Below are 18,799 nucleotides of genomic sequence, written 5' to 3' on the forward strand. Positions count from 1 at the left end.
AGTAACAAGTCGGGTTAAATTCGGGTTTTGACGGGTTAAACGGGTTAGGGTCAATTTCGGTTCAAGTCGGGTTCGGTGCAAGTTAATTGAATAAGCCGTTGTAAACCGGTAAATCAGTGTAAATTGTAAACCGGTAAATTGACCGTTTAAAATAAAATTGGATGGTTCCACACACCCAATTGGACTCCCGTAGGGTATTAAGGACCAAGGTAAAATTTTTGGCAATTATTATTTTTGGGCAAAAAAAAGTCAAAAAAATTCCAAAATTAAAGGCTAGTATCCACGCTTTTTGAGAAATTTTGGAGGTTTCAGGGCCCGGTGTCGAAAAGCCTTGAGATTTTAGGGAATACATCTGGGGGTCATATAATGACGTTTGGAACCATATATGATCATTATATGTTGTCATAAATGTTCGTGGTAGGCTTGATTTAATGAAATCGATGCAAGTTATAAACAGGTAAATAGGTCATTTAAAGGCAAATTGGATGGTTGCACCCACCCAATTATACTCCCATAATGTATTAGGGACCATGGTAAACATTTTGGCAATTTATATTTCTGAATGAAAAAACTCAAAAAAATCCAAAATTCAAGGCTAATATCCACGTTTTTTGAAAAATTTTGGAGGTTTCGGAGACCAGTGTAGAAAGTCTTGATATTTTAAGAGATACATCTCGGGGTCATATAATGTCGTTTGGAACCATAGGTGATCATTATATGTTGTCATAAATGTTCTTAGTATGCTTTAGTAAATGAAATCCGTGCAAGTTGTAAAAGGGAAATTGGATGGTTCCACCAACCCAATTGGACTCCCGGAGGATATTAGGGACCATGGTAAACATTTCGGCAATTTTTATTATCGGGCGAAAAAAAGTCAAAAAAATCCAAAATTGAAGAGTAATATCCACGTTTTTTGTGAAATTTTGGAGATTTCGGGGCCCAGTATCGAAAAGTCTTGAAATTTTAGGGGATACATCTCGGGGTCATATAATGCTGTTTGGAACCATAGGTGATCATTATATGTTGTCATAAATGTTCTTAGTATGCTTGAGTAAATGAAATCCGTGCAAGTTGTAAACCGGTAAATTGGTCGTTTAAAGGGAAATTGGATGGTTCCACCAACCCAATTGGACTCCCGGAGGATATTAGGGACCATGGTAAACATTTCGGCAATTTTTATTATCGGGCGAAAAAAAAGTCAAAAAATTCCAAAATTGAAGACTAATATTCACGTTTTTTGTGAAATTTTGGAGATTTCGGGGCCCGGTATCGAAAAGTCTTGAAATTTTAGGGGATTCATCTCGGGGTCATATAATGCCATTTGGAACCATATATGATCATTATTTGTTGTCATAAATGTTCGTGGTAGGCTTGAGTTAATTAAATCGATGTAAGTTGTAAACTAGTAAATTGGTCGTTTAAAGGCAAATTGGATGGTTCAACCCACCCAATGGGACTCCCAAACGATATTAGGGATCATGGTATAAATTTCGGAAATTTTTATTTCCGTGCAAAAAAAAAGTCAAAATTACAAAATTGAAGACTAATATCCATGATTTTTGTGAAATTTTGGAGGATTCGGGGCCCGATGTCGTAAAGTCTTGAAATTCTAGGGGATACATGCATCTCGGGGTCATATAATGTCGTTTGGAGCCATTTATGATCATTAATGTTGTCATAAATGTTTGTGGTAGGCTTAATTTAATGAAATCGGTGCAAGTTGTAAATCGGTAAATTGGCCGTTTAAAGGAAAATTGGATAGTTCAACCCACCCAATTGGACTCTTGGAGGGTATTTGAGACCATGGAAAAAATTTCGGCAATTTTTATTTCCAGGCAAAAAAAAGTCAAAAATTCCAAAATTGAAGACTTATATATCAATGTTTTTTGAAAAATTTTGAAAGTTTCAGGGCCCGGTGTCGAAAAGCCTTGAGACTTTTTGGGAATACATCTCGGGGTCATGTAATGATCTTTGGAACCATATATGATCATTATATGTTGTCATAAATGTTCGTGGTAGGCTTGCTTTGATGAAATCGGTGCAAGTTATAAATTAAACCGGTAAATAGGCCATTTAAAGGCAAATTGGATGGTTGCACCCACCCAATTGGACTCCCGAAGGGTATTAGGGACCATGGTAAACATTTCGGCAATTATTATTTTCGAGCGAAAAAAGTCTAAAAATTCCAAAAATAAAGGCTAATATCCACGCTTTTTGAGAAATTTTGGAGGTTTCGGGGCCCGGTATCGAAAAGACTTGAGATTCTAGGAAAACATCTCGGGGTCATATAATGTCGTTTGGAACCATATATGATCATTATTTATTGTCATAAATGTTCGTGGTAGGCTTGAGTTAATGAAATCGCTGCAAGTTGTTAACCGGTAAATTGGCCATTTAAAGGCAAATTGGATTGTTCCACCCACCCAATTGGACTACCGGAAGGTATTAAGGACCATGGTAAACATTTCAGCATTTTTTATTTTCGGGTGAAAAAAAGTCAAAAATTTCCAAAATTGAAGGTTAATGTCCATGCTTTTTGAGAATTTTTGGAGGTTTTGGGGCCCGGTGTCGAAAAGTCTTGAGATTTTGGGGAATACATATGGGGTCATATAATGCCGTTTTGGAACCATATATGATCATTATATGTTATCATATATGTTGGTGGTAGGCTTGAGTTAATGAAATCGGTGCAAGTTGTAAACCAGGAAATTGGTCGTTTACAGGCAAATTGGATGGTTCCACCCACCCAATTGGACAGGGGCGGATCTATTCATGTGTATGGTGAGTCACGTGACTCACAAGCAAAAAAAAAGAAAAAAAAAATTAAAAAAAAAACATATCAGAGAAACCGCTTATTATATCCTGCTGCTATTGCTACCGCATACCTGAGTTAGCACTTTGTCAGATTTTTTATTTAAATATCAAAGAGACCTGTTATTTTTTATGCTGACATTGAAATATTTGTTGCGCTGCTTTTTTATTTTTATTTTTTCATTAAAGAGACATTTATATTAAATATCAGGTTTCTTAAGTTATTCACTTTTTTTTTTTTTTGTACTCTGTATAATTTTTTTTTAACTCTTGTTTCTATTAAGGACCATGGTAAACATTTCGAGAATTTTTGCTTTCGGGCGAAAAAATTCCAAAATTGAAGGCTAAGATCCACGTTTTTTTAGAAATTTTGCAGGTTTCGATGCCCGGCATCAAAAAGCCTTTAAATTTAAGGGGATACATCTCGGGGTCATATAATGCCGTTTGCAACCATTTATGATCATTATATGTTGTCATAAATGTTCATGGTAGACTTGATTTAATGAAATCGGTGCAAGTTGTAAACCGGTAAATTGGTCATTTAAAGGCAAATTGGATATTTCAACCCACAAAATTGGACTCTCGAAGGGTATTTGGAACCATGGTAAAAATTTCGGCAATTTTTATTTGCAGGCGAAAAAAAGTCAAAATTTTCAAAAATTGAAGGCTTATATATATCCACGCTTTTTGGGAAATTTTGAAGGTTTCGGGTCACGGTGTCGAAAAGCCTTTAGATTATAGGGGATACATTTCGGGGTCAAATAATGTCGTTTGGAACCATATATGATCATTATTTGTTGTCATAAATGTTCGTGGTATGCTTGAGATAATGAAATCGGTGCAAGTTGTAAACCGGTAAATTGGTCGTTTAAAGGCAAATTGGATGGTTCCACCCACCCAATTGGACTCCCGGAGGGTATTAGTGACCATGGTAAACATTTCGGCAATTTTTTTTCCGGGTGAAAAAAGTCAAAAAAATTCCAAAATTGAAGACTAATATTCACGCTTTTTGAGAAATTTTGGAGGTTTCAGGTAGAGCTCCCAATTCGGGTAAACGGGTCGGGTTTGGGTCGGTTAGAGTGGTTCGGGTCAATTCGGGTCGGGTCAATTCGGATTAATTCCATAACCTATGCGGGTCGGGTTTGATTTGGATCATGCTTTAGTCGGGTCACGTCGTGTCATACTTTTTATCGGGTTTGGGTCGGGTTAATAACAATTCGGGTTACATTCGAGTTGGGTGAACAATAGATCGGGTTTAATTCGAATTTTCACGGGTTAAAACGGGTTGGGGTTATTCTCGGGTTCGAGTCGAGTTGGGTTCAAGTCAATAATTTGCGCGTTATAATCAGGTCGGGTCATTCTCGGGTTTAGTCGGTTCGGTTCAACTCAATAATTTGCGGGTTATAATCAGGTCGATTCATTTTCAAGTCGGGTCTTTCTCGAGTTCAAGTTAGGTTCGGTTCAAGTAAATAATTTGTGGGTTATTATAATCAGGTTGGGTCGTTTTCAAGTCGGGTCATTCTCGGATTCAAGTCGGGTTATGTTCAAGTCAATAATTTGCAGGTTACAATCAGGTCGGGTCATTTCCAAGTGAGGTCATATTCGGGTTCAACTAACTATAAATAGATAATTATCATTTTTATCAAGCTAATTATTTCCTTTGACTATAATATATAGGAAAATTTGATAATTACCACCAACTATTGTTGCCAAAATTGAAAATACCACCTCGAGTTTTTTTTTTTTAATTTTACCACCTAGTTTTTTCCAAAAGTTTTCAAATTCCCACCTTATTGCCGCATGACTTCATCATGGGACCCACACTTTCGTTTTCCCTCTTTCTTCCCTCGATTTCCCCTGTTCTTCTACTCCCTTCTTTCAATTTCATCTCTCAAATTTGATTTCAAATACAAAAATTTTGCAAATTAGGTTATAATTTCTACAATCTAACCTACAACGAACTGGATAGCTAGAGTAGTTTAATTAGGGTTTGGGTAATTAATTTGGGGGCTTTGCTAAATTCGAAAAATTAAGGTTTAGGAATTCATTAATTGGATGAATAACTTGACAATTAAACATGTAATTAGGGTAAAAACATAATTTAAATGGGAAATTAAACATGTAATTCATAAAATGTTAGTGTTTTCGCCCCAATTACATGTAAAATTAGGGTTTATGACTTCATTAATCACCACTACAATGTTAGTGTTTTTGCCCCAATTACAAGTTTAAATTATGTTTTTCCCCCAATTACATGTTTAATTGTCCAATTAATCAATTCATAAACCCTAATTTTTTTAATTGAGCAAAAACCCCCAAATTGATTACCCAAACCCTAATTAAACTACTTAATTCAGTTCGTTGTAGGTTAGATTGTAGCAATTATAACCTAATTTGCGAAATTTTTGTATTTGAAATCAAATTTAAAGATGAAATTGGAAGGAAACCGTGGGAAGAAAGAGGGAAATCGACATGATGACGTCATGTCGCACAAAAGGTGGGAATTTGAAAACTTTTGGAAAAAACTAGGTGGTAAAATTTTTTTAAAAAAAACTTGAGGTGGTATTTTCAATTTTGACAACAATAGTTGGTGGTAATTATCAAATTTTCCTAATATATATGGCAATATACTAGGGAACTATATATAGTCTATAATTTAGGAAGATAATTATCTCCTTTGACCATACAACAAATATATACTATATTTAACTCTTAAATTTGAGGATGATGCTCCTTTCTTTTGCTGGCCTGGACCGACTTGGTCTCCAAAATGCTTTGATCAACAATAATAAGGTGGTCTAAATTGCATTTAAGGTGATTTAAAATCGGGTCAGGAACAATTTGGGTTGAATTTAGGTCGGGTCAATAACAAGTCGTGTTGATTTTGAGTCGAGTTAGTAACAGATTGGGTTGAATTTTTGAGTTAAGTTAGTAATAAGTCTGGTAAAATTCGGGTCGGGTCAATAACAAGTCGGGTTGAATTTGGGTCTGGTCAATAACAAGTCGGGTTGATTTCGGGTCGGGTTTGTAATAGGTTGGGTTAAATTCAGGTCGGGTTTGGAACGGGTCGGGTTAAATTCGGGTCAGGTTAGTAACAAATCGGGTTAAATTCGGGTCTTGACGGGTTAAAACGGGTTTGGGTCAATTTCGGTTCAAGCCGGGTTCGGTTCAGGTCAAGAATTTACGGGTTACACTCGGGTCGGGTCATCTCCAGGTTAGTTCATGTTCGGGTTCGGGTCTCACATAATCGGGTATAGGATTGGTTTCAGGTCGGGTTTGGGTCACCATTTTTTTCGGGTTCAGATGGGTCGGTTAATAATCGGATTTGAGTCGATATTTCGGATCGGGTCAACTTTTAACAGCTCTAACCAACATCTTCATTTGCGAGAATGCCATCTCCTTTCCAAGACAAACCCAAGGTCTAGCTTGAAAAAACAGGTAAGAAAATGGGTCTTGTGGCACAAACTTCCCTTCCCCCTTCTTTTCTAAATCCTCCACTTGTAGCCAATGCTATGGCTGATATGTAGCCCAATCATATTAAGAGTTCCCCTCCTAAGGAGGATCTCCTAATATAAAAATAAATATAGCCCAATGAAGGCCCGTATAAATTTCATTCTTCCCATAGCAGGGGGGGGGTGTTATGATAGCCAACTACCCATTTTCACTTTTATGCTATCTGGCAGTACGCCATCGGTAGTGGCCTCCTTGGTGTCTAATCCCACTGGTGGTATAGCCGTATAGAGCCTCATGCTTAGAAACTATCAAAAACAGTGTAAAACTTAATATTATTATGAAATTTGGGTCAAATCAGGTCGAATTTCAGCCCTCATGCTCTCGCACAATGCAGGATGATCGTAATCAATGGTTTTTATTTGTACATTCAATCCATTTCAAGTTTAGGATAATGCACTGGTATCTCAAAAATATGTATGTACCAAATGGAATTATTAAGAACCTAATAATACGAAGTATAAGTTACTTTCCTAGTGTAAGCCACCAAAACTCTGTAGACGCTGATACCAGACAGCTGTTACAATTAAAATGATCATTACAGCAGAGAAACGAACGCGATCAGGTCACTTTCATGCCCAGAACCAATAATGCTATGTGATGAAACATTGAAACATACAAAGAAAACTGAAATCAGACGATGTATAATGATCAGGAAAAACATAGAAGAAATGGTTATAGTACATATATATCTCGGGGAACAAGGTGAATACAGAATTCCCGATAAATATTACAGCCTGCACGCAGCAATGAACAAAGTGTTGACAAGGGGGAGATCAAAAAAAAAAGAATGGAAGCAACAGCAGGGCATTATCTGACAAAATTTACAAGCAGCTCTTACATTGCAAAGACAAAATAGCAGGAGGTGGGATCGCAAGAAAAAATAATAATAAAATTAAAAATTAAAAGGGTTTATATGTTATCTATGTTCTGCACATTCTATTACCACACAGAAGCTGAGGGAGAACCCATGCACCCCAACTGCAAAATGAAGAAAACTGATCTACACTTGTCAATGGCTTTATATCTGTCGGCTGGGAGGTCGACCAATAAGCCGACATTGTTCAGGGAGCAATGAAGTTATGACTTGTTCATGGACTGGAAAAAGCTCCCCGTCAATCCCACATCCATTATGAGAATGCTTTCCTGGTTTGATCCTGACAGATTTCACCTGCATTCCAACAGAAGACGTTTTAGCACCGCCAAACTGCAGGTTCAATCAATGCTAACTAGAGCACATATTTTATTAAGAGTAAACAATCACACATTCACACCTGTAAGGTCATAAGCTTATAATTCTGTTAACAAGTTATATATGTTAATTTAAAGACCATAATACAACAACTTGAGGAATGACACCGATTTCATCATAGAAGAGTTTTAACCCTCATGTCAAATAGTCTCAACTACTAAGCCATAACAGGCATATAATTTATGAACTTATAATGTTAAGATGCCCCTCCACTAAATCCTGTCCTCCGCCAGATTGGAGTAGAAGCCAACTTTCATGGAAGCAAGGAAAACATTACAAAAGGAGTAAGAAACAACTTTCATCGATGACTTTAAGAAAACATTAGTTAAACAGCCTTTGTGCTTTTTTTTAGAAATAAATAAATCATCCTTCTATATACACATACGTACTTTCTCAAAAAAAAATACACATTATTTATTTATTTATTTATTATTATTATTATTACTTGATGGATGGACATATCATTTACCAATAGCTTCAAAAAGTAAAGATCTTGATAAGGAAAGGACTTCCAACATACCTTCACATACTCAACATACGGCAGGGACAAATGTTGACCAAATTGTAGACGTAAGAAAAATCTCAACAGCCTTAGCCTACCACTTCCGTGTACCAGTAATAGATCTAAGGCATTGTCATCAGGTTCAGCATTCGGTGCCACCACCTGAGTGCTTAAACCTTGAACAGTTTTGCATGAATGGTTGCATACTAAAACACCAAGAAATTGTCCCTTCTTAACCACCCAATTATCTTCAAACCTAGGAGTTACTTCAATCCTTCGATCCTCTTCATCTTCTTCCGGTGGAGGTCCAGGTAATTCAATGCGATTTTCTTCATTCCAGTTAGGCTCGGAGTCCCACTTAGGTTCAGAATCCCAGATTGGACCTGGGTCAGACATTGTGGAAGAAATATCCTCTTTATCTGGTCCGGTATTTCCCCAGGAGCTTCTAGTTGCATCATGTGTGGTGGTCATTCCAGTCCATCCTTTATCTGCCCGTGACTTGGACCTAGTCCTTGGCCAATTCGGAGTGGTTGAAAGTGGAATTTGGGGGTGGATTACTTCAGGTTCCGCCATTTCATTCCTCCTCCCGGAAGAGAGACGTTTTGTTTTAGGATCTAAGCCACGCACATAATCAGATGGCTCAGTGCTGGCACGTGTGCTACTGCCAGTTGTGTCCATATCCACACCTGACATCCTACTAGGGCTCATTATTGAATCAATACTTGACAAACTGGAAGCTCTGGGAAGACGATCTGTATTAGATTTTCTCATAATGTCAGTGTACAGATCAGACATATCAACTACCTCTTGATCAGCTAGAAATTTTCCATCCTCAGGTGCCCCTGTTGATGCTGGAAGGTATTCTACTTCAAAATTGTATTTCGGTAAGCATAAAAACTTTAGAAAACCGGCCACAAAGTAACGCAATGGACCAAATCGCTTTTGGTATTTCTCAGAGAGCTCCAGCACTGAAACAAGGTAAAATTAAGATATGAAAACCTCTCAATTAAAGCACAACATATGATACCAGATAATTGTAAAGAGGAGAGGGTTTGCGCTTTATGCTTCAAGCTGCATCTTCCCGTTTAATATGAACATTCAATCCAATACACATTGAAAGATACCATCATACCAGCAATCTAAAAAAATGTTATCAGCCTACATATAAAGTATAACAAAAAAATATTTTTTGAGTAAGAGCAATTTCAAGCAGCATGGACAATTTGCATGTAAACATATTGGCACTTGCCAAAAACAGATGGGGTTATGCAGTTTTCCAACTACTCCGTATTAGGCATAAATATAAAAATGAGCAACATAATTGGGCCAACACTTGAAGAATAATATTAGCACAAAAGGCAAGATCTTCTGAAGGAAAGGCAGGTTCATGAAATTGACATGGCGAAGAAACAAATAAGGGTATCAGTGATAACATGCAAAGCAATTTACAAACAATACAATCTATGAAGTATATACGTAGTAGTTACTAAAATATCCAGGATCTGTAACAAACACCCTAGCTCTTCTTCTGGGGTTGCAATAAGGATTAATTTGCATACTATGATTACTATCTTGTGACAACATGATGGCATACATTTCCTCAAAATCAGTACAACATGTAGAAAGTCCACATCCCAAAATAATTCTTCAGCTTACTGTGAAAGAACAAAAACGTGCACACAATAGCTTTCCAGAATATATACCTAAATAAATACCTCATCCTTTTTTAAATACCTCATCCTCTTTCTTTTAAATAAATACCTGATCCCTTATTTCTTTTTTTTTTTTTTCTTTTTTTTTTGAGAGGAGGGGGGGGGGGGGGGGGGATTCTGAAGACTGAAGGTATACACCTCAGTACCCAAATGCACATTGTGTCAATAAAACAGATTACAGTCACTTTTTCTAAACAAGGATTTCAGAGAGAGGGGGAGAAAGAGGCGCTTCACTGTTTCAACAATTAAATTGACAACACAGAACTTGCGAGTGTGATTAATTACCATCACTGACAAACCCGAAATATGTGACAGTCGACCCAAAGTGAATTAATCCAGTCTGTATCCATTCAACTGCAAACACATCTGTCGCGGTAAGGCCTCCCTGGAGACAAGCAATATGGGGAAGAAACATAAATATGAGAAATCACACAATAAATGACAAAGCTCTACATTAGTAGTTCAGCAAACTTATTTGAACAAGAACAAGAAAGATTTGGGCCTTATATTAGTGACTGTAGAAGGTATAAAGTGACATCCATGTTGATTACAGTAAGTCAGTTGCTCAACAAGAAGAGGGGGTGGGGGAAAGCTGACACTCATAATGACAGTGGAGTTCTGTTCATGGCCATCATGCTAACTCCCCTCATTTTAACAGCTAAAAACAAGAATAAAAGCAGGACTTCCAAAAAATTATTTACCCAGAAAATATAAAATAAAATAAAAACAGGGGAGATAATATATGGCACCGTCTTGCACAGCTATTCTAGTTGTATTTTAAGAATGCAGTTGCAATGTTAGAATTGGGAAGATAAAACATCTTCAATTTGCTAATAATAATCAACATCTCTCAGACCATAATTTTCAATACAAACACGCAAGTTTAAATTATACAGTTCAAACTTCAAGTGTACAACGTTCATTACATTTGTCTAGCCTCGAGAAGCTATCACGAATTCATGATAACCTCTGGTGATATGGCATAACGAAGGCTAACCACCAGAATGTGACAGTAATTCAGTGATTCACTCGTTTACCAAAGCTAAGCAATGTTAACCCAGCCCTTTCAGGAGACATCCAAACAACCACCTTATACCTTTGGTTCAAAAACCAACATAAAGTGCAGGTGAAAAGAGAGCCTCTGAAAAATGCGCTCAAAAAAGTGTGTCTAATCTATAGGAAGCAACACAACTCCAGAATTTAGTAAAAAGAAAAGAATGATGGAAAGAATAATCCGAAACACAAAAATGAACTCATGCCAGCTTCTTACTTGTTACACAGCATAACATGTCTCAATATATAGCATAGAAGAAATGAAGGGCAGAATCTATACAGTGACCTTAACCTACAGGAATTAAGACCTACATAAAAAGGTTGTAAAATCTGAAATCACAACCACCCCACCCCCAAGGAAAAATAACTTTAAAAAGAAAAAAAGAAAAAAATAATAACAATCAAGATCACACATACAAATTTTTTTGCACATCAGGAGGCAAAAGAAGTAGCAAAACTCTTAAGAAGCTAATGAATCTTAGTATGAAGTTACAACCCACCTTCACGATTGATATTGCAGCAGAAACAGGATCTCTAACCCCCAAAACAGTCCAAACAAGAGAATTATCAGAACCAGCTGGTATAATTCCAATCGGGATCGAAATGGCCTCTTTTTGATCATTCCTACTGAGTAAACCATTTAAAACCTGCACAGTCAATAAGGATTCAAAATTCCCATGCACCCATATGAATCAACAAAATATCTTGATAGCATACAAAATATGTGTTATTGAGCTAATATTGTGCAGTAAAATACCAAATGGACCCTTTACCCCAAAAACAGAAGCCTCAAACATAAGCTACTATAAAGTAGCATCATATAGGCCATGTGATAAGTGATAGTCAGGACACTACAGAGAAGAAGATTTAAGGCATACCTCGTTAACAATTCCATCACCTCCAACACAAACGATCCCTATCAACAGAAAATAGGATAATGAAATAAAAGAAAAAAAGATGTGAAATGTAAACAAAATGTCCAAATCTTAACAAATACCATCAGGACAAGTGCTAAAGTCAACAGTGGAGGCAAGTTTCTTAGCATGTCCAGCACAAGTTGTTTTAACAACCTCCAGCTTAAAACCTGCAAGCTGAAATAATGACAGCCATGAGCAGATCAAGTACTCTGCATACACATCCAAACAATGATATCAAATATAATAATCCATGGTTATCAACCATTTCATTTGGAAGAAACTTAAAGCACCGCATATTTTTATCGCAAGGGATTAAAACCCAATGACACATAACTCAATCCATATATATTCCAGATGAAATAAGTTAAACACAAAACCAAATGATAGTCACCATAGAATTCATAGACAGAAAGGAATTTCAATTACCATACCATCTGCAATTAATGTACCCCTAAATCCTAACAGCCCTTCTGATATATTTTTCAATTGTTGTCATTTCATAGAATTTGACGCAAGAACGTTTGATAATCAATGCCCTGGTGCTCATAAGTGTGTCAATGGAATATTAGCATACCTTAAATATCGGTTCAACCATTCGATGAAATACTTTACTTGACCGGCCACGTCCAGACCGTGGGTTCAAAATTACAAGCATTCTGGGCGGACTCTTACATTTGATATATGGTTCAAATGGTTCAAAAAATATATCACCAGACTCTGAAGATTGTTTCTTTGAGGATACAAGTGGATGCGGCAAACAATTAATATAACATTGTTGATCTGCAAAGGCATTAACCCATTGAAGTGCCTCATCTGGGTTTGAAGCCAAAAAACGATAATCCTTCCGACATCTTCGAGGTTTCATAAAGCAAGATGGGACAAGTGCATGGTTCTTTATCGGATAGGAGTGCACGGTAAAATGTCTTAGACCAGAGTTATATGATAACTGCAAACAAAAAGGAAGGAAAAAAATATCAATAGGGATTATATAGCTCCAAACTACTACAAGATTTACTGAAGAACAAATGTAAATTAGCTCACCGAAATCACATCTTCCAAGTACAATGTATTTGATCCCCAAACTAGTGCCTTGCTAGTAAGCTTGGCGTCAGTAGCATCCTGGTTTATCGATTCTGTTGAAGTCTGTGCATCAGTACTTTTCTTAGTCTTCCTCTTATCCAAAACTAACTTTCCAGTAAATACATCATATCCTAACAAGTCAGATTGTTCGTCCCCAATGTCAATTCTGTGCTCATCCCTCTTTGCTGTTTGTGGATCATTGCTAGTAGCAAGGACCTCATTTCGACGTGAAGCCTTTCCTTTGCTACGTTTTTCAGGAAACACAACTGGAGAGCAGTGTTGTCCAGTAGCTATATTTGAACAGAAGCTCAAGCGACGGCCAGACTGCTGGGTTGTCACTCTTAACGGATTTTTTGGAATAACTCCAGTATTCTGCATTTTTTTTTATGGGAAGAAAATATCCCCTCACATAGAAGGCTGCAGTGACCTTCAATTTGAGCAATCAGATACCAAAATCAGACACTCGCCATATACATTCGCATCCAGCAGAAACCCCGTGTACATCAGCTCAAAATCGCTGGTAAACACTGTAAAGAAAGGGATGAAATGAGAGAATTAAGCAAGAATTGAGTCCAGGTGTATACAAATGTCACAAAACTAAGATTTGGACATGACCACGACGAAAAGGCAAAGGCATGTGAAACAGTACAAGAAGCAGTAATTAGAATGTAAAATTAAAAACCAGTTATAGTTGTATTAACAGGGAGAGAGAAAAAAAAAAGAAAAAAAAAAAGGGACGAGAAGAGGTGGGGGGGCACCAGGAGATAAATTACAAAAGACATCATTATTGCAGTTCCTTATGTACATCAAATCTCCAATCATTGAGGTCAAGAGATCATCAAAACAGGCGAATGAAACTTATGCACTATAATGCTACCAGCCTACCACACTGAGGCTGATGTATTTCTGCTCTGAGTTTCAGTATAAGCATTTAGCCTATTTGATATCGCGTCTTAACTTGTCATATATGGGTTTACTATACAAATTCCTTTCTTCACAGTCAATTCAACAAAAAAAAATGAGATTCAAATGGCTGACTGGTGTCTAATTATTTTCTTAACTTAAATCTTAATATTTCATGACAAACATGCAAATGTGTATTCTTGGTAATCATCTTATAAAATAAAATAATAAATGTTTTTTATATTATAAGGTTGGATGTCCCAAACTCCATCTTAAATATGTCACTCTCTAGTAGATCTCAATATTCTGACAAAATAAGGGCAGAGACACAGCCTGGCAAATCACATACTTCTACAGAAAATTAAAAAAACTTTATATGGCCATTGGCCAGAGTCTAACACTGTTGTTCTAGAGCATGCTACACAAAAAAATGTACATCAATTTTAAACACTAGTGTCATGAAAGATATCAACACAGTAATCTTAATTAAAGTCTACAATTCCTCACACTTCAAAAAGATGTGTATGAACTATGAACTAATCCAAAGACAGAGCACTTGCAACAAGACTCGCTAGAACTACAAATCTTATTAGAATTTAATCTTGAACAGGAGCAACTATCCTAGCTTTATACATAAATTGATAAGTGTAGGCATCGATAAGTGAGCTCAATTTTTGGGCTAAGGTAATGAAAAAATGAAATTGGGCTATGGTTTTATGGATTTTGGGCTAAACAAAGGCATTTAGGCTAAATTAGAAAGGCTTTGGGCTTAGAAAAAAGTCTTAGGACTAAGATAATTGGGAAATTCAAACAATCATTGAATCCATTACGCAACCTAGACCATATTAGCAGATGATGTACATTTCAAAGTAGTTCAAACATTGGGATTAATTTGGGCAGACACAATTTGGTGTCTACAATATGAACAGCTACAAGCAGCCCAAATTTTTTTTAATGATGAAACTCTCAGCAATAACTACAAATAAGTGAAACTTTACTAACCGACACCACCCTCCCCTTTCAGAGAGTTAGCTTTTGAAGCCTGCGAGTTAATATCTAGAAGAGGCTAACATTGAGCGTTTGAGACTAATGAAAACTGAAGAGGATGATGAAGAACTGAAACCAGACAGCTCAGCAAATGCGGATGTCAATGAGGAATCAGCTGGAGTCTTGGATGGACAGAAACAATACTTAAAATTGGAGAATGGACAGAATTCACGTAAATTATACTTGTGATTTGTGATTCAGCTACTAGCTTAGATAGAAATTCAACTATTGGCAAACTGCCTTAACTGCTAAACCAATGGATATTTTCACCAACTAGCTTCTTCAGCATTTTCAAGGTTTTCCTCTTGAGGGCTTAAGGAGCCACATAGTACAGTATAATCGTGGTGGGATTTAAACCAAGGTCAAGAATACAGCCAACACTAAAAGCCCTCCCCCGGAAGAATTTAGCAGCTAGTTTAGCTGACATCCCTACTCCGTCAATTCTATGGTTTTATAGCAATTAATCATGTGGCATTCTTAAAATATAAAACTCTAGTTTCTGGCACGGCTGGCAGGGTAGTCAAAGACACATTCAAATCAGCTTGCCATTTCTTATTCTTTTCATGGCAGTTTGAACTAAGAGTTGAAAAGGCAGAAATGCCCATTGATTAACTCTATTGATCAAAATCAATTAAGCAAGATAACAAGTTCGCGATTCCAATTTTGCAAAATAAAGCTAGGTAGATATAGATTAAGCTCACTGCAATACTCAATCCTTAACCCTCAAAACAAAGTCTATAGCTCTCTCTCTAGCTCTCCCTACATTTATACTTGCAACAGGTATTTGCTTTAGCTCTCGCTACATCTAAGAACTACCTTCTATCGTTCGGTACCCGAACCTTGCTCATCTACATCCGGTATATACTAAGTTAAAACCTAAACCTCTTCCCCACCTGCAATTCGCTATAAAACACAGCTTAATTCCAAACAAACTAATCACCTGCAATCCACCAAAATTGAATTTAGGGAATTTACTAAAATAACAATCCCTAAATTCAAAAATAAATACAAAATCAATCAAGAACCAAAAAAAAAAAAAAAAAAAAAAAAAAAAACAGAAATAAAACCCCAAAATTCAAAATTTCCATCAATTACCAGCATTAATGCACGCAAAAAAACATATAATTCAAAAAAAATGAACAAAATTAAAGTAAAAAACAAAAAATTGATCAAGATCTTACCTCAAATACCCTTAGATCACACCTCTGAGCTGCCTACCTAAAACACAAACAGTAATTTCCCAAAAAAAAATATAGAAAATTGATCGAAATCTGATGAACAAAAATTCAAAAAAAAATAATTAAATTGAACAGACGATGATAAATGTGGTAGAAAAATGGAGGATTAAAAATGTAAAAAAGAAAAAAGAGTGAATTGATTTAGGGTTGAAGAGTGAGAGAAGAAAAAAGAGGAGAGAGAAAATTGAAGAGTGGAATAGAAGGAGAAGAAAGAGAATGGTTTTGGGGATATTTGGAGAGAGAAAGTGTAATGGTGTCACTAGTCATTGAGTTGTGCCGTATTTTCTATCTTTCTTTTTTTAACTTTATTTATTTATATTTATTTTTGTATTGTTTTTATTTATTTTTTTAAATACTGTAATTAGATGATTTTGTCACAATTGATGTCATTCTTCTTCGGTTTGTTCCTTTTTATTTGTCTCATTTTAAATTTTTCATAACAATTTGAAATATTGTTAAATTTAGTTATTAAGTGTTATACGCAATTTTTATTATTGTGCATGGTATTACGTGCATGATAATTGGTGTAAAAAGTCAAATCAAACAAAAGGATTGAATTAATTATCATTGATAGTTAAATCAATATAAGTTTGTACTTGTATTGATAATTAATTAGGTTAATAGGTGAATGGAAATGAAAGGGAAAAGGGACTCACCCACCAAAAGCTGGCTAACACATTTGAATGTTTGTTTCCTTTTCTTTATTATCTTGCTTTTTTCATTTCCATTATTATTATGTGTAGAATAGGCTTTTGTGTTTTTTGGAAGGTAGGGAAAAGTTCTTTGTGAAAATTAGTGCACAAGTAATATGGTAGGAGTACTTTGCATTTTAGTATGTTATTAAAGTGTTAATAGTGGATTAGGATGAGCTAACTTTATTTAAGCTCTTTTTAATTTAGTTTTATGATTGAATGTTGTCTACTTTGAGCTAAAATGTCTCTAAAGATATTATCGTGTTAACATGTAGAGTATGACTCGGTTAATAAAAAATTTCGGGCATTAACTTAAATTACGTAGCTCAAGTATATAAACTATGTCTACATTCAAAAACCACTTTTGTTCATCTTTGGAAATTGAATTTGAATTAAAGAGCAATGTTTACATAGATGGAAAAAAACTGCTATATTTCATGATTGGATATGACCCAATTTTCACTCACACGAGCAATACTTATTTTCATAAAAGTATCACTACTTAAGAAAGATTTGTGTTTAAATTAAATTTGATTGTCTTTGAGCTAGTTCGTTCAATATTGTACCAAAATAGCACATAGCCACATAGAGACCAAGTTCAACCTAGTTCGTGTTTGATTGACATTAAAAAAAAAATATGTAGTAATACATAAATAAATAAAAATTATTTTATAATTGAAAGCAAAAGGATAAAGTTGTTTGGTTGGTAAACTTATAAAAGTTATTAAGCCTTGTTTGAGTGGTATTTATTTTATTTTAATTGTACTCCCAATCACACAATAATCCCCTATGTTTGAATTGTACATTTGTAACATTATTGTGCTAACCAAATTCTGGCTTAGCAGCAAAGAAAAGAAGTAAAGGAGAAAAGAAAATAAAAGGTGCGCAAAAGGTGGAAGAACCTTTAACCAAAGTATATATCCACAATCCACCCATATATATCCTTATGCAATTTTCCACGTTGATGTTGTTGCACACATGTATTAGCATTATTCTTTTGTTTAGTGCATTATCAAGATTATGAGAACGACTAACTATAAACTAACTTATGGTTCCAATTATTGTACGTGTGTGTTTGAAGTTTGATGATAAGTTTTTTAAAATTTAAAATAAGTAAAATACTAATATAGTAATATGTACATTCTTTGTTGTATTATTTTGAGATTAAAGCTAGTTGCATTTAGTTTGAGATTCATAGTTTATTCAAAATACTCCCTTTGTTTTATATTTATGTCATTTTTTTATAATCGTGGAATACTTTCTGATGCACAATTTACACTCTAATCTCTAACTAAAAATAATAAAACATAAAATTAAAAAAATTGTATCGTAAAATTTTTTCTTGAGGTTTAATTCACTTATATAAAATTGTTTATGAGTATATTATAACTTATAAATCGAGCTCGAAAGTTAAAATAGGCATATAACTTTTAGAGTTTACATTATTTGTTTAAAACTTTAAATATATTATCACTTCACCCGTCTTAATTTGCTTGTCACATTATTACTTTTATTAGTTTTATATGTATTTACGCAAGATTTCATGCATATGAAGCCATAAAGATAAATAAATGGGGTAGGGAGTGTGAGTCCCATGATGTTTAGAGCTACTACTTGTTGCTCAAGGTGAATTCAAAGGATAAGAGGGATGAGAATAATTTGGTTGAATTAGAAAGTTGTACGTGTTGCATAAGAAAATACTTGTGGGTGCAATTGTGGTTCAAAGGTTACCTTTAGTTATAAAAACTAGCCACTAAAGTGACTAAACACAAACCTAATATGAAGTATAAGGTATTGGTTAAGTAAAAAAAAAATCACTTTATTGTTAGACAAGATTATAGGAAAACGGAGGCAGATGAATTAACAGGATAATACAATGACACTATTCGAGACATGGATTCACAATTCTACACGTGACTTGTGAGTGAAAGGCCTTGTAACACTTACTCATGCACTATTGCTTCCAACCTTTGAGGTTTCTTAACGAGTGATTTGTAGAAAATAAGGAAGTAGCAAGTCAACCTACGGTGGCAAGGGTGAAGGGTGAAGCTGCTAAAATAATTTCACTAATACTAATGGTCT

The 18,799-nt window shown here is 35.4% G+C and overlaps 1 protein-coding gene across 1 annotated transcript; it reads right to left on the bottom strand.

The window, feature by feature from the left end:
- Positions 1–6,984: 6,984 nt before the first annotated feature.
- Positions 6,985–16,429, bottom strand: LOC145631696 (sphingoid long-chain bases kinase 1-like). The gene is made up of 9 exons (XM_081683845.1): positions 15,969–16,429; positions 12,799–13,364; positions 12,332–12,703; positions 11,838–11,931; positions 11,719–11,756; positions 11,341–11,487; positions 10,073–10,172; positions 8,094–9,043; positions 6,985–7,492 (listed from the first exon to the last, which is right to left on the bottom strand). The coding sequence occupies exons 2-9, from the start codon at positions 13,213–13,215 to the stop codon at positions 7,343–7,345; spliced, it is 2,268 nt and encodes a 755-aa protein (XP_081539971.1). The 5' UTR covers positions 13,216–13,364; positions 15,969–16,429; the 3' UTR covers positions 6,985–7,342.
- Positions 16,430–18,799: the final 2,370 nt, after the last annotated feature.

This window comes from Chenopodium album, chromosome 5 (genome assembly GCF_948465745.1).
Source record: "Chenopodium album chromosome 5, dcCheAlbu1.1, whole genome shotgun sequence".
NCBI classification, from domain to species: domain Eukaryota; kingdom Viridiplantae; phylum Streptophyta; class Magnoliopsida; order Caryophyllales; family Amaranthaceae; genus Chenopodium; species Chenopodium album.

Excerpts from the sequence above, each read along its gene's own strand:
- LOC145631696 (XM_081683845.1), bottom strand. The coding sequence starts at position 13,215 with ATGCAGAATACTGGAGTTATTCCAAAAAATCCGTTAAGAGTGACAACC. Across the intron at positions 11,932-12,331 it reads TGGTTGAACCGATATTTAAG|CTTGCAGGTTTTAAGCTGGA; the intron begins GTATGCTAATAT and ends TCATTATTTCAG. Across the intron at positions 9,044-10,072 it reads TTTCGGGTTTGTCAGTGATG|TGCTGGAGCTCTCTGAGAAA; the intron begins GTAATTAATCAC and ends ACCTTGTTTCAG.